The sequence below is a fragment of the Numida meleagris genome, chromosome 5, assembly GCF_002078875.1.
Source record: "Numida meleagris isolate 19003 breed g44 Domestic line chromosome 5, NumMel1.0, whole genome shotgun sequence".
Lineage (NCBI taxonomy): Eukaryota > Metazoa > Chordata > Aves > Galliformes > Numididae > Numida > Numida meleagris.
This window is the reverse complement of record NC_034413.1, coordinates 57,963,066-57,979,633: the sequence shown is the minus strand read 5'-3', so window position 1 is coordinate 57,979,633 and position 16,568 is coordinate 57,963,066. Positions and strand designations below refer to the sequence as shown.

The 16,568-nt window shown below is 44.1% G+C and overlaps 1 protein-coding gene across 7 annotated transcripts in view; it reads right to left on the bottom strand.

Moving 5' to 3' along the window:
* BIN1 (bridging integrator 1) overlaps positions 1 to 16,568 on the bottom strand; it is an 89,181-nt gene that overhangs the window by 46,204 nt on the left and 26,409 nt on the right. For 6 of the 7 annotated variants that reach the window (XM_021397523.1, XM_021397524.1, XM_021397528.1 and 3 more), the window contains exon 2: positions 5,579 to 5,659. In XM_021397523.1, coding sequence (XP_021253198.1) covers positions 5,579 to 5,659 — 81 coding nt within the window. Of the gene's footprint in view, positions 1 to 102; positions 209 to 5,578; positions 5,660 to 16,568 lie in introns of those variants that run through there. The other variant, XM_021397529.1, reaches the window with a different exon arrangement.

Here is a 16,568-nt window from a genome sequence, read left to right as displayed (position 1 = left end):
CAACACAGATGAGTGCTGCACAAGAACCCAAATTAGGAAAAACTTCTTATAGCAAAGTTGGGTCAGACATGCATACATGCACATCTTCCTCAGTACAATCACCTCTTCCACTTGAGCACAGTCAGATCCATGCCCTCCACTAACATCCCTCATTTTCCTTCCCAGTTTGTCCCATGTGGGGGCCCCCAGCACGATGAATATTAACAGCTGAAGACAACTCCAGAGATGAGGAGCTCACAGAACTTCTCTGACAGCTGCCTTGGAGCTAATAGCTTTACAAGCAGATGTTTCCCATCAGCTATCCCTACAACACAGCCACCTCCCCTTCACTCAACTGAGTTCATGCCCAGATCCTTTGTGCTTTTGGTGCAGCTGTGCTTTCTAAGCAGAGGCTAAATCTGCCCAGCTGTTGAAGTGGCACTGCTAGCATAGCATTGTGCAGAAATCCATCTGCTTCCAAATACTGTGTCTGATTTGATTTCCTTGCCTGAAAAGTTCTGGATGAATTCATGTTTATTATTTTCCTACATTGCCATCAGCAAAGGAAATGAGGGATAGCAAAAAGCTGGCCACCTTTATAAAAGAAAGTCGGACCCCTAGTTGGAAGGAAAAGCATTGGGAAGTGACCCAAAAAGTATACAAAAATAAAGGAACAGAGGCCATAGCAGCTGCTAAAGTCCTAGGAGGTCTTAAAATACAGAGCAAGAAAACATAGAGCTCTTTGCTGACATAAGGTAAATGTGGAAACCTGGGCAGATGAAACTTCCTAGTGGTGCAATCAGAAAGCATCAGAAGCGAGATACCACAGTAATCAAAGACGACACACAGAGGACCACCAGAAGCTCAAGCAATTATGCCCAAAGCAGCAAGCAAGAAAGGCTTCAGGGAAAGCAGCGCTAGAAATCACAGACAGGAATTAGCAAGGTCAACTGTCAGCTCGGAAGAGGAAATGACTCAAAAAAAAAAAAAAAGAACAGGTAAAGCCCCTCAGTTTATATATTTTCATCCTGCAGCTGTATCATTTTAAAGAATCACTAAATTTGAACACACAGTTTTGAGGTTACAAAAAATTTAAAGGCAGGGAAAGTCCTCTGTGGAGTTACTGAAGAACAGGAGGTTTAAGTGCACGCAGAGAGAAATTATGGAGATATGGTTGAACTCAAAGATGTTCAGGAAAGAAATATCATTGCAATGACATTCTAAAATGTAGAATGTAAAGAAAGGAGAAATAAATAGTATTTATATCTCACAATAAAAAAAATCCACAAAAGGAAAGAAAAACTAAGACAAAAATGGAAGGTCAGTGGCAACTGCAACTAACATATTCATTTCTCATCCTTTCACTGATGCCTTAAAACTTCAGCACCAGAACAACAGCACTGACTTTTGATGTAGAAATGACCACAGTGAGTTATTCTATTCAAACTCAAGTCACTGTAAAAGAAATTTGCACTGTGGAAAGTTTGATGCATTGCAACGCACAAGTGTAGCTGTGTTTGAGCAGATACTGCCACACTTGCAACCACAGTGTAATTCAACACAGTGAGCCTGTAACACAACCAGATGAAAAACAAAGGGCAGTACGTGCAGGAAGATGCATACTTGAAAATAGAAGAGCTATGCTGGGAAGGCTGGAAGAGTTTTCTCTTCAAAGACCTAATGAGTCATCTATTACTTTTAACTGTGAAATAAAAACACTAGAGTATTTTTGGGATTTCTTCACAATTTCTTGTTTTATTGGGGGAGTATGTGTGTGTGCTTTCATTCATAATACCTTTCACTCATCACTATTTAAATCTGTAATTTTCAGTAGAGCTGTTTCTTGGTAGTAGTCAGCTTTCCTAAAACATTTTCCCCCCAGCTTCAAAAGCAAAGATGTCATAATTCTCTTCCCAGGATCAAGTTGGGGACCTTTTCGTATGTTTTCCAATGTGTCTTATATACATATACTGTTTACAACAGTAGTCAACTGTTCAAGACAGTACTTCTCATCTCTCACTTCCCTTAGCCAGGAGGCAAGCATAGAGGCCCCAGTAGATTGCCATGGCCCTTATCACAGGGCAGAATAGGAGAGCATCCCAGGTTTCCCAGCTGAGTCTAATCTTGACAACTCCGCATACAAATTAGCAATTCTGAGCATTATGCCAGACATCTTGTAACCCTGCAATACAGTACTGCCCTTCTCTGCAACAAGCCACGTGCTCTGCACCGTACTTGCAAGTTCTCAGAACAGAGGCATCAATTCTGATCTGTACAAACTTTTCTTGACCAGCCCATAGCTCTGTTTCGCTTGGCTTGGCAGTGACAGCAGCTTCTCTAATTGACTGGGTAGCTAGGGCTGCTTTGCATTACTTCTAGTTACCTTTGTTGGTACAGCATCTTTGGGTTTTGTTTGGTTTTTGATCATGTTTTGTAAACATAGCAATAACAAACAGTTATTTTATGTGGAATGGGTTGTGAGTCTCATAATGAGACTCATGAGAGGAATATAGGTCTCACAGCAAGAATAGCAAAGGACTAGAGAAATAGAGACATGGAATGTAGCTTAAAAGCACACTGGAAAACATACAAAAATGTTCCCAATTGGATCCTAGAAAAAGAATGACATCATCATCAAGATGAGCATCATACTATTGGCAGTGCTGGACTTCAGATGTTGGCAACTCACCCTAACACCCCACTACTGCCAGAACAAATACTGACCTTAGGACACAGGGGAGCAGTGAGAAGGCAAGCACAATGCCAGGAAGCTGTGTGTATGGAACAGTTTTAACTGCATTCTTATTCTTTCTTTTTCTGTAACAGTTAGGTCTGGACTAAATAACAATTTCAATTTTACAAACAGTACATTCTTGGATTTACTTATGTGTATGGCATGCTTCCTCTCTGCCCATAAAGAAGCTTTTAGGTGTGACACAGCCAAACCTACAGTGCAAGAGCAAAGATTAAACCTGAAACCCCGCAGGGACACTCGGAGCTGCACGGCCTGCCCTGCTGCAGCCGAGCCAGGCAGAGATGGAAGCAGAGCGTAGCAGCAGCAGCTTGTCTCTCAGGTGCTTGGTGTGAAATGCTGCATTTCCACAGGAGTGGCAGCTCCTGAAGGGTATCAAAACTCAGCAGCTCTGCCAGGCAGAAACGCGAGGCAGTGCCAGGTATGAGTGCTGCCACCAGCCTCCTGCTCGCTCACTCCTGAGAGTATTTCAAATGTAGGCAAAGAGAAACCAATGCCTGGCACGTCTCAGTCATCGCGCTTTTGTGGCAGGCCTCTTGCTCCCCAGTCTCCACGGACCATTTCTGTGTGTGCTGCTGTCTGGGCACAAGTGACGCTGGGATAGAGAAGGAGAGGGGAGCTTTACAACGAACCAGCTGGGAGGCTAATCGCCAAAGAGAATTTGTTGCAAGGGCCAATTGTAGGTCCTGAAGCCCAGAAGCATGACTATGTTCAGCTCAATTGTCACGTAGAAAATCCATCTGTCTGGGCTAAAAAGCTCCTGCTATTCAGAGAGCTCAGAGTGATAGCCTTTACAAACCTGAATGGAGAATGATCTGGAAAATCCAATGCCTTCCTTTCTCTCCACTCATCCACAATGTGGGAGAACGACAAGATGCCTTATAAAATGAGTAAACTATTTTTAGATCTGCTCACCATTCACTGACAGCCCCCACCAGAGAATATGTGTCAGCATGACCCAATGCAGTCTTTAGAGTCAGAGGAGGCTCTAACCAACTGAGCAAATAAGGCTATTGCTATGGGGCTTTTTTTCAAAGTCCCTTCCTGTTTCAAAAACCCTCTGGTTGCAACCCAGCAAGTTCCACAGGAGAGCTATTCTGTTACAAGTCTGCAGTGAAAGATCATCTTTCCTCCAGACTCAAGGCTTCTAACTAGAGCACACTTTGTATGGAAAGGACACCGAGATCTCACGCACAGCCATACCACACATATGTATTACATACATTAAAAATGAAAGTAAGTTTGTATATACACACACATACAGTTAAAGGTTTTTTCCTGTTTCTCTTTATCAGCATAACAACTCCTCAACCTCAGATAACAATCCAGATAACTCATGTTTATGATCTGCGCTGTGAAATAGGTATTGCTTGCATTTATTTTACTGACAGGGAAACCATGGGTCAAAACAAAACCAACAGACAACGTGCAGGAAATGCCCTGCAGACTCTGGATCCTATGATAAATTGTTTGGAGAGTTTAGCTCACAGCCTGTCCTTGCAAGATGGGAAAAGAAACTGAGATGTAAGGACTACAGAGGCAGTGGTTCTTTAATATGCTTCTCAATGCACCACTGGATTGATGGCTTTGGAAACTGAAAATCCATCCCAGACAGACAGGTCAAGATTTGAATCTAAGTTTTTCAATTTTTCTTAAAAAGTAGATTTCCTAATTGCTGATAGTCTCAATAATGACAGGGAAAAGTCACATCTGGTAGTGTCATGTCCCCAGAAAGTAGCCAAACTGTATTCCTCTGTGTACTAGCGAATTCCACGGGTAGACATGCTACAGAGATGTTGCATGTACTTCTGAAGTAACAGCAACTATCACTGCCAAGAGAATGATCATCAGTCTCCAGGAATCTGTAGTCAGCCCTGGTTAGCTAGTAGTCCAAGTCAGACTGAAAGATTTGCATTATATTCAGCTGTGGATAATCCCATCTCAGACAATTCTGGGACACAGATCCACATCTGCTGAGTCTTAACAGATACAATGCAGCTGCTACTAACAGCTCCAGAAAAAAGCCCTAAGTATGCCAGGGCAGAAAGGGTCTAAAGGCCTTCTCTAGCACCACCTGCACTCTGGGGTGGCATGCTGCTGCGAGCCAAGAGCAGCGCTTTCCCTAGCACCAAGCACCACCAACCTACAGACTGACTTGTAAATTCCCTGGGGCAACTGATGTAACTTTCCCTCACCTGGGTGCCTGAAAGTTACAGATACAAAGCACACCCAGGTCAAGGAGTAATCCTACTCCTGTCCACGGGAGGGGGGATTGCTAAACTATTAAAAATATTTGTGTGCTAGAATATAAGTAGGAAGCAGAAACATGAAAGAATGAGGATTCAAGCTTGACCCAGTGATTGGGCAGACATGGAGAGAAAGTTAGATCTAGATCTTAGCCACGGAAGGACATTCCTTTTTCTCCATTTGCTCTGTTCATCTCTCTTCTGCCTTTCATTACACTTCATGAATTGAATTTACTCTTGTTCCTTTTTTCTTTTTTTGTTTCTAATCTGTTTCCCCTCCTATCCATCTCTCAGAAACGGTCATGTTGCTCCCATACCTGTGTCCAGCCCAGCAGAACCAATTACTCTGTAAAGCAGCTGTTAACTGAAGGAATTGATCTGGTTGAAGTATTTTTTCCCCCTAAACTTTGGTCCAAAAACATGTACTACTTTTTTAGCATATACTCACTCCACAATAGGGGATTTGGAAGAGAGAGTTGTGGATCACTTCAATATGACTACAGCATCATTTAATGTAATGTGCTCTAACTTCCTATTGCAGCAGATGATTAAAAACACTGAAACCGAGGGTGAAATTACTTCTCTCTTCTAATCATCTTACCAGCTGCTTGTTAAAGTTCTGCACGCACTGTTCAAACTGCTCATCTTTTGTTTCGTCTGCTTTCCCAAGCTTCTGAAGGACCTGCAGAAAGAGAGGGAAAAGATTAGGGACTTAAACACAGATAGAACAAAGCAGACAAACAGAAGCTGTTACAAGTTCTTGTGCATGAAGCTGTAAAGAAGGAAGATTTAAAAAAAAAAAAAATCTTACTTACTCTTGTACTTAGAATTTCTGGAGTATTTCTCCAAATAGAAATAGTTTGAAAAAGGATTTATAGATGACTCAGGATGAACTCAGACCTCTAATATTTTGCTATACGGAAGAGCATGACTGAGGCTCACTCTTCAGTGGTCTAATGCATCTTCTGGACCAGCATGGGATAAACCACATCCCTAATGTTCCTTCATTTCTGTGGTTAGACTCTTCCTGGTTTAACACCAGACTGGTCTAGACAGAGTGGGTTTTTGCTCTTAAAACAGCTGGACTGTGCTGCCCTAAAACACGGAAAGCCGTGCAGAGATGTCCTAGGAAAAAGAAGATGGATGGAGTGGTAACAACCTCATACTCTCCCCTTTTCTCACAGTGGTTATGCTTGGCAGGAGCTGGCTGTTAAGGATATTTGGGACCCTTACACCATGAGCCTATGTAACACTATCACATCTGAGAGTGTCAGCAGCCAGTCCTTTTCCTCTCAGCACAGCACAGCTCCACGCAGCCTGCAAAAAACTCCTTATCAGAGCACTTCCCTTATCACACTTCCCTTTTAATTAACTCTGTGCAGCTAAGTGGGTCGCTTTGGTGCCATGAACAAAGCACTTCACTTTCTGGGCAGGAAGGCAGGTCCCAGGCAAACTGCAGCTGCAGAGGAGGGCAGCAGTTATTTGCCAGGCCTTAAATAACTCCAGCAGCAAGGAGACAAGGATACAAACTACAGCTGGTTAAGCTTGATTACAACATCTTTGTTAATCAAAAATAAAGCCTTGTCTTATAGGGCCAATAAAAAAAAAAACACAGAAAAGCCTACCCAGTCCTCAGTCACATGAGATTCTGGAAAGCCAGAGCTGGGCAATAAAGGATCTTGAGGGAATGCTTGGACAAGAAAGGGAGTGCTGGCTGCTGAGAGCATGACTGCCAGAGAGGCAAAAAGCACTGCAAAGCATAAGTCTCCTCTGCTGAACACAGCAGACCTTTATCCATAGATCTCAACCATCACGTTCAGAGGACCAAGGCAAGAACCTGCTTTGGCTTTTTTGTCACCAGTCCCTTCAGGAAGGCCACCTAATTCAGCTTCCTCCATCTCCTTTTACTGCACGTGGATCTTTTCAGTGAATGTAAAGAGGATTATCCTCCAGCAGGGCAGGGATTAGGCTTCTATTTTCAGTTCCCAAAACAGCACTGCGAAGGTCCATGCAACAGGATGCAACATTCACCTACTGGCCCACTCTCATCTTATTGCACAGGCGGGGAGGAGGGTGTTTGTGTTAAGTCTATGAGGCTAATCTCAATTCCCCACTCCTATATAAACACACACATTCCCCAGCTTAGCCCTGACCGCAGTAACTGACTCTAAAGCAAGGCATGAGAAATCAGTGCAGTCATTCAGCTCATAAATCCCCTTAGTCTGGGATTTAATGTCTAGGAGGCAATCACTAAGACCACCCTGCATGTGACTAAGGACTGAACTGAAAACCTTCAGGGTTAGCTCAAGGGATAGCAGCAAGCACTGCAGCTATAAACGCCTAATGTGCTTGTAAGCTGTCTACACAGCAGGATGCAGACAGCACGAATATTCCCACCTTCCTCTCAAACCCTTGGCACACACGAGCTTGCTGGAGACCAGAAGAAAAGCAGTACTGGTTGGACAGGCAGAGTCCTGTACATTAGCTACTGGTGCCTCCTTTGCTCATCTGCATCAGTGAAGGTGGATACATGCCACGGGAATGCTGCTGCTGCTCAGGCAGCATGCTTCTCTGCCATTCTAACAATGAAGTTCCTAATGTGAAGATCAAGAGAATTGCAGTGCATATAAAGGAGCTTTGTATGAGGCAATGCATCTGTCTGGCTAACCAGGAGACATGATGCTTTCAGGCCCGGAGGGAAAGAGACCGTTTAACTTGGAAGAATCTGGAATATGTCACCAGGGGTCAAAGGTTTAGAAAAGCTTCAGTGCATCCGTAGCTACAGATCATCCTTTGAGATGGCCTGCCCTTCCACTTCCCACATGTATAAGCAGTCCATCTGCTGCCAGGGGGACAAGCACACCAATCTGGGGTCATCCAATCAGCTGGGAAGATTGGGCTCTGCACAGGTCCCACGAAACAGTCAGGATTGGAATTGGCCCTAACTCACAGCCTGGCTTCCGCTCCCTTTTCCCCCATTACTACAGAAAGGCTTGTGCCCCACACCTGCAGGCCCTATACACAAGTCGCAGCCACGCAGCCTGCCAGCCCTTTTGTTACACACTATGGCACAACCAGCCCAGATGTCAAATAAAAATGCCATTTGAGCAGTAGAAAATGATGGCTCTGCAAGGCCGGCCCTCAAACCTGCTCCCAGCTCTTCCAAGAGAGTATAGCAGGCAAGCTATAATAACAGATCCCCCTGGAGCCCCTATACCAGACAGGGATGGAGCAGATGGCCCTGGGTGTGCTGCTGACTGCAGGCATGCCTTTTCTCTCTGCTAATAACCTGTGAGCTCACAGGACAACTCCCGTCCCCAGGCTGGTACATGCTGTCATAGGTCAGGCTATTCCGAGTGAGCCACGGCTGCTCCCTCCCTTCCCCTGTGACGGTCTCTAATCCTCCAGTTTGTTGCAAAGCCAGATGAAGTTCAGATGGAAACTTCAGGCTCTTTGATAGCTATTAATGGAGCAGATTTACCAGGGTAGGAGTCAGAACCCCACCGTGGCTCCCAAATCTCAGGGCAGATCAGAGATGGTGTGATCTGACAGCTGCTGTCTGGAGGCAAACCACACCAGGCAGCAGCACGGACGTGGCATTTAAAAGATTAAGCAGCAACCATGGTTAGGCTCCTTGGTCTGCCCTTGACCTGAGAAGTCCCAACCCTGCGTAAGTAAAGTGACCATTTCAGGAAGGTGGAAGGTGCAAAGTTGGCTGAAAGAGAGACTACTTACTACGAATTAGGTAGTTTAAGAAAGCACATTGCAGGATGGATTTCAGAGGAAGTCCCCAGCCTCACTGTGGGCTCTAACCTTGGCTCTCCCAAAAATTCACAATGACAAGATGGGGATGTCATCCCAGCCAACATTTTTGGCCTCGGGAACCCAATATATATTTATATTTGAACATTTAACTTCCGGTGTTGCTCAGAAAACACATCTCTTCTGACCATTCACTTGATCTGCACGTGCTTGGCATTTCTCATACACTAGGACTACAGGTACCTGACCCCAACTACCACAGCCTCTTCAAACAGAGCCAAAATTCCACTCTTAAGAGTCTCCATTTTCTCCGTATTTGAATAAAGGCAACAAGGACAGAAGGATTCAGATAGCGATTAAAGCTTTAATTTAAAAGCACCCGATGATCCAAGGAGGTAAGATTAAACAAAAACAAAGAACACATTCATCTCCTATCAGGAACATATCTGTAATCCTGCTGTTACAGCAAAGCTAACGGCAGTAGGTTTTGAATTGATTCAGTCCGGGAAGAGAGATATCACAGAACTGACAAAGAAGCCTGAACTCTTCTATATAAGAGATCTGACATTCTGCTAGCAAAGATCAGTGAAGTAAAGGTATGGAATAGCCTTGAAAAACAGAACATTTTCTCAGCAAGATGTACAGTTTGCTTAAGGAAATCTGAGCTGCAGGCTATTCCCAGAAGGAAGATTCTAAGATTCATGACATGTCTGAGCATTACTTAAGAAACCCAGCTTTGACAGATTCAAAAGGAAGAATCTCATCTGGCTGCAATTCAACCACTTTTTTCCAGGTGTATAGGAGGAAGCACTCCCAAGAGACAAATGACCACACTCCCTACTTCACACACGGGTTCCTGGGCTCTTTTGAGCACTGGGCACACAGGGAATAGAGATCAGTCCCATGAACAAACTCTTCTATGCAGAACAGCAATCACAAATAAATCCCATCTGTGGATCCTAAATTGAGCTAAGTTTCCACCGGAAACACCTGAATTTAGGGTAGTCCAGCCCTGACAAAGGTCAAGTGTGTTGCTAAGCCCGCAGTCAGGGGAGCTGAACACTGCAGGACAACATCTTACTCCACGCTGCATCAAAGAAGCTGCTGTCACATCTTATGGATACAGGCCCTCTGCTCCCAACCTCTTTCACCTCCTGACCTCTCCTCCCCGACAAATGCCTCTGACTTCTGCTGCATCTGTTAACTCCAGGGCAGTATCTCCAACTACCTACTGGGCAAAGAGCCAGAAAACAGTGACTAATTTTGATTTGCAACAAAATCACCTGCACGAATGGGAGTGGGTCAACTAGCAACAGAACAAATCATTCATTCTCAGCCTTCTCTTCCATGGAAGACACTAGTAGGGGTTTGAAATAAAATGGTCAAAATTGAAAGCACAAAGCCATGTAACTTCATAAGGTACAAAGGAAATTTCACATGCTCTTTAAGCCTCGTTTCCCCTCTGCCACAATGAAATGTGACTTGCTCAGCCAAGCAGGTTTGTGCATAGGGAAGGACCTGGGTTTTGTGCTCAGGGACAGAACCAGCAGGTAGGCCCACCAGGGCAAGGCCTGGCCTCCTGTCCCAGCCCAGCACAATCAAGTCTTTCTTTGGAACAGCTGTACAAAGGAGGCCAGGATGGACAGGAAGACACTCCAAATGCCTTAGTGCTGCATTTTCAATTGAGAAAGTTATTCCTGGGACTAGTCAATCAACAAGACCCTGGGATCACTGTAAGATGGGAAAGGGCAGTTTCACGCTTAGCACAAACAGAAGAGCTCTTGTGTGCTTCTATTTGCTGGCAAAGTTCAACAGATCCTGCAAAGGCTGGACGTGGGGAAATCAGGGTTCAATACAGCGTTTTGTTAGAGACTTCCTGTGTGACCTGGGAAATCCACATCCAATGTCACATCCATCCAGCTGGAAAGGGGAATGTTTGTTCAGCATGTCAGAGTGACCAAATTTATCCCTGTCATCCTCAGCTGGCAAACGGGAAACAGAAGCACAGAGGTGAGACGACCAGGGTTTTGAGTGCTCAGCTCAAGTTATCCTGTTGATGATTTTTACAGGTGCCAACCTCACTGAAGTCTGTGAGAGTTCACACTTATTTGCCATACTCTAAAACTGAGTCTAACTAGGAAAAAAAAAAGTCTTAGAAATTCTGGTCATGCTAGATGTTCTGAGCCTCAACACTACCAATATTAAAAAATAAGGTAACAGTGAAGAATTTAAAGTATTACCATAGACTGAATGGAAATCCTTCACTAATGACAGACCCCTCCAAAAAAATTAGTAAGTTAGACGATCATCTGAGGTGTGATTTGATCCCACTCTGCACAGAGGAAGGATTTTCTAAGGCCCTACCAGAGCTAGAGTTTCTGAGTCTTGAAGATGACACCAAAAGGTTAATCACTTGGTCTCTGAACAAATATCCTCTCCAAAAACACCTCACTCCTTCTTCCACATCACTGTAACATACAGCTAAGCATGACTAGATAATAACAGCAAATGTAGCTAATCAAAGAAACACATGGCTTTGCCACCTTCTCTAAATGGCACTATATTGCAAAATACCCACAGTAGCAAGAGTCACACTGCATTGCCTTCAAGGCTCACCTCAAATATCCACCTCCGACAGCTGCTAAGGAGCAGTCTCACCATTATCTGCACCTCTAGGAAACATCTCTCAGGTTTAACGTGACTTATTGGGTTAACGTGGTCACATTGGGTTGCCTTACAATATTCATTCTCTTTGCTCTCTCTACAGCCAATAAGAAAAAAAACAAAAACACAAACAGATCCACTTTCTCATTCTCAATTACTGGAGCTACTCCAGGACGGACTCAGAAGCAGTTCAAGGCAATCAGTTTCACCAGGCTGAAGTTAGCACCTGAAGGATATACCCATGTTTCTGATCTCTGCATGCCAGGTATAAAATAAGATGTAGAAATATGCACAACAGGTGCAGGACTGCTTTCAGTCTTGTAGCTGGAAATCATGGTCATCTTATCCTTAAGGCTGAGTCATAAGTGAGTAATATCTCTAAGAAAAGGGTACACAAAAGACCTGTTCTAGTTTTGTAGCTCCATGTTGCACCACCCTGGCCTAAGAATGCCTGCTTTATTCCTGTATTTTCCTTTCTGTACTCTGCTGGAGGCTTTTTTTTTTTTTTTGTGAAGCATAAGAAGGGGATTGTTTGGCTGAAACAGATTCTTTTTCTGTAGCAGCTGCAATCCCCTATCCAAACTCAGAGGTTTTAACTGAAGAAACTGTAGGACACAGGCCTTTAGCGATAACCCTCTGAGGATGAGCAATTCCTAACTGCACCATGCACTTCACCCAAGATCTCAAATCACAATTACTGTGCTCAGTTTCTCCCTGTGGGCCAAGGCAGCTAACATCTACTGTAAACAGACGCAAAGCCTCAGCTAGCTGCTGCACTGGAACACCTCGCAATGTTGAAAAACAAAAGCAGAAAGATGTAGAAACACATTCATCAACACCAGTACAGAGTGGATATGCTATTTTCTTACAGTAACACCACCACAAGAGACGTTTTGTATTTGCATTCTGTGTTCTGTAAAGGTACTTAGATTAGTTCACAATATTTGTTATGAAAACTAATTGGAGCAAGCTCATGACCTCTCCCCTCTTAAAACTCTTCCTCCAACGCTTGGCTCCCTTTGGGGTTGGGGATGCTTTTCTCATGTTACAGGCTATCCACATCACTCATAGTGCTCGTTGTTCATATCATTATCAAGTGACCTACGACTGTAGGTAAACACAATGAAAAGAGTTGGGCCCAACTCTCAGACGTGTTCAGCCCAAGCACAGGACAGCTGGTCAACCTAGAAGATGTCAGGCTGCTCCCGCACACAGGAGAATTGCTGTCTTGCCAGGCCAATGGGCAGAGCTCTGCGCACAAGGTAAAAAGCCCTCTCGGACATGGGGCAAGAACTCCTTGCTCATCCTCTGCACTTGGAAAACTGCCAGGATGATTTTCATTACCCAGGTTACCTGCTCCTCTGTTCCTATTACTCTGTCAGCATCTAAAATGACACTTGCTGACCCACTCTCCCTCCCTCCCAGCAAGGCCGGCATTTCTGAGAACCAGCAGACAGCCTCTCTGTAGCCTGCAGCATGTTCCAACTGAGTCCCACTGCTACCTCACTTACAGTAACCAACTCTTTCTGAGGGAGGTACTTTGTTTTCAATTTCCAACCTGTGATCAAATCACTCTTCTAAATTGGGCTTTGACATTTTCCTGCCTTAATGCCACTCACTCCAAAAAAGACTTGGTTACCAAGATCTGCTAATGTCTCCAACTATAGTATGCCATCAACATATTAACCAAAGGAAGAAAGGAAGATGGAAGGATCACTGTCTCCCGAGGACAGCAGAAGCTGAAATTTCCATTTTCAGAGAGATCGAGTACAGTAAATGCAGAAGACAGAGGGTAATTTTCATCAGCTTCAGTCTGCTTCCTTGCTCCCTGAGTCAGGAGAGCAATTTCAGAAACTCTGATCTTGGGTACTTACTCAAGTTGGAAGGCCCTCTGTCATCTCTAAAAATAATGACATTCTGCCTCAGTAGCCTTTGTACATTATCTATAGGACAGGCAAGAATTTAATAAGTCCACAGGCTATGCTTTCTGCATTGATGTTTTGTCAACATTTATTAGCACTGTGATGAACACAAGAAAAGTTGTGTACAGTCGTGGAAGGCAAAGCCATAATATTGTTTGCTGTACAGAATAATGTCAACTCAACATTCAAAGTGTTTCAACATAGTTATTTTATCCACCCAGGCTACAGGTTTCAGAAGGACAAATCCTCCAAAACATTGCAGAACCTGGAAAATCTTCACAATCAAGAAATAAGCAGTTATACATTGAAGACATTATGTTAAAAAGCCATTAAGAAGCCTGAAATTTCCTGCCTCCAAATATCTAACAAGTTTACTCTCTCCCTTTCTTTACATGCAACGATGGGCTACTATTTATGGGAGGCATAACAGCTCATCTGCCTGCAGGTCTAAGCACCAGAAATCAATCGTCCACGGTTTGTGCACTTAAAAACATAAACAAGTCATGGCTGCAACTTGCGTTTTTAGCTACTACCCACTAGAGAGCTGTTTGGGTTGGGTTTTTTTGGAAAGAAGTAGGGCGTTTCCAAAGTAGCTGCCTGCTGACTGATCTCTATGATCTTCTTCCCTAGGTGGAGGCTGGAGTATTCCTTTGTTGCTTTAACACCCTGCCAGAGTGCTCCAGGAGCATGAAGCCAGCAGCTTCTACCTCATCTTTCTCTGAAAACATCACGCTTACAGCTGCAGTATCTCTCAGGCTACTACAACACAGCCCATTTTATCTTCCCATCTTTGACCATACAAGTACAGCACATCAGTGCTATCTGGCAAGCATTACACAAGTAGGGAAGAAGCCACGGTTAAACCCATCAGCTACACGTCCTGCCTCTTGTGGCCAAGCACTCCCTGCAACACCACTACAGTTTCTTACAGCCACTTTGTGAACATGCTTGCATTACACACTAAAAGCACATGACTGGTGAAAACATGCGCACAGACTGCTGAAATCTGCCTCTGTTACAATATACATATCCATTAAAGGAACAGCAGAGCATGCAGCAGGTATTCGGGGGATATACTTTGAAGCACAAGGTCATTACTGATCATGACCTCTTTTTGGTACTCCTGGGACATATTCAGGAACCTGAACAACAGTTTCTCCTACACCTCTTATAAAGGTTCGCATATGCTGGCATGCAGACAGTTTAACAAGTGCAGTACAGATATGCACCTAACATGCTATTAATTGCCACACCACTGAGGTACATGTCTAACTCTTAGCAAGTTTGATGAGTTGATTCTCAGCTTTCCACAGATGAGCAGTGGGACTCTTTCTCCAAGGCATGCAATCAGAGTTCTGAAACCAAAGGGCATAGGAAATACCAGGTAGTTAATCTGTGCTAATTCCAGCCTCATACAGACTCATTAAGGAGATAAAGATGTTATAAAACTGTAAGCAATCCATCAGTTTTTGTGGCATCTGCTTTGGCAAAAGGCCTGTAAAAAAACAAAGTGTTTTGAGGAAACAGGCAAGTTCTACAGGCACTCTGTTGCTTTCATTAGGGAACAATGTCAGTCATAGTACTTTAACAGCTGCATTTTAAAAAAAAGAAGAACAAGTACAACAACAACAAAGTCAGAACTCTCCTCAAAATGACAAGCTCAGATCTTTCCAATGCTACTGGGAAACTATATCATTCTTCACCTGAAACAGTAATTTTAAAGAATCATGAAATGATTGCTTCTCTAACAGTAGGATGTCCAATATTTTTTTTTTTTTTTTATCAGCTGTCCTAGGAAAAGTCCAAAACATTATTGTAAGGAATGTTAAAACTGGTAGCATGGAAGCCTTCTTTTATGAGAGCCTACAGTAACACTCTCTCAGTGGTTAACAGTGAAATGACACTGCCCACAACTCTGCATTTTCTTTTTGCGTGACCAGCCCCCAGATTTTCTTCAGTTTAAGAGCAGGTTATGAAGTCTGCTCTTTCCAACAGCGATTACTGTTAACGTGACATGAGGCAGGGTTGCTCTATTAGCTAACAGCAACGTGGACACTACATTTGATGATCTCTGGAGGGAAGGTACCGCAGAAACTCTACGCCAGGACCACCTGGCCAGCCTGGGAGCAAAAGCTTCCACCACTCCAAAGGCCAGATCCAGAGCGCTTCACTGTCTTTTGCCAAAAGCACAATCCAAAAGCGAGGGGCACAAGGACAACTGGCATACTCATATCTGGTATGCTACAAGTTACACACAGCTTGAGATTGCAGCTGTGGGGAACGGGGCTCTCCCATACCTCACTGTCCTGCCTACATCAGGCACGCATTTACGGGCAGCGTGAAAGGGGAAGCTGGCTCCATGTTACCAGTCACGTCTGTGTGCCCAGAGCAGGTGTTGACAACTGAGTTCAGCTGCTCCCTCTCACCAGCACAGTACCGGGCAGACTTCTCAGGTGTCATTTTCACTTGTGGCAGAAGATCGAAAGGCCAAACTGGAGAATCCAGCTCAGTTCCTTCTTCTTTGATGTTAGGGGATGCTCTGACAACATTACCAAGGACAGAAAGAGTGCTGTGAAGAAGCTCTGTCATGCTTGCACCAGACAACAGGGTTTGCTGTACCTCTATCTGTGAATCTGGCATATTAAAAAGGCAACTCAAGGTGCCTTATTTTCCCTAAAAAAAAAAAAAAAGAGGAGCAAAAAAGAGAGGGCTCCTTCACGTGCTAGCACAGCATCAAGTCTGGAAAATCCGTAAGTAGGGTACAGAATGCAGCAATTCAATGAAAGCCATTTGTCTTACTTGTCCTCCCCTCTCAAACCTTCACATCAGCATCTCCCAACCAAGGCAAAACATGAAGTGCTCCTACTTATCAGCCCAGTCGCTTCTGTCCTTCATGCAGTTTCCAGTTCTCAGATAACCAGATCTGATTTGTGCTCAGCAGCTTTTATTTTTGACAGTGGTCTCAGAGCTCAGTTACCAGCTTTGGCCAAGAAGGCTCTCTGCCCAAATCTGGGTGCCGACAGATGATGAATATATGACCGACAAGTGGATGTGGACACTGAATATATTACGGACAAGTGGGCATGAGCTGTCACTCCCAAAGGAGAAGGGCAAGGCACACTGAGGTAACTTTCCACTGTGCCGATAGACTGACTCCTTCCTCTCCCCACACCTGCATACCATGACCCAGAAAATCAAAGATGGCTGATGATATTATCAGTGCCGCTGCAAGCTTGGTCTGCT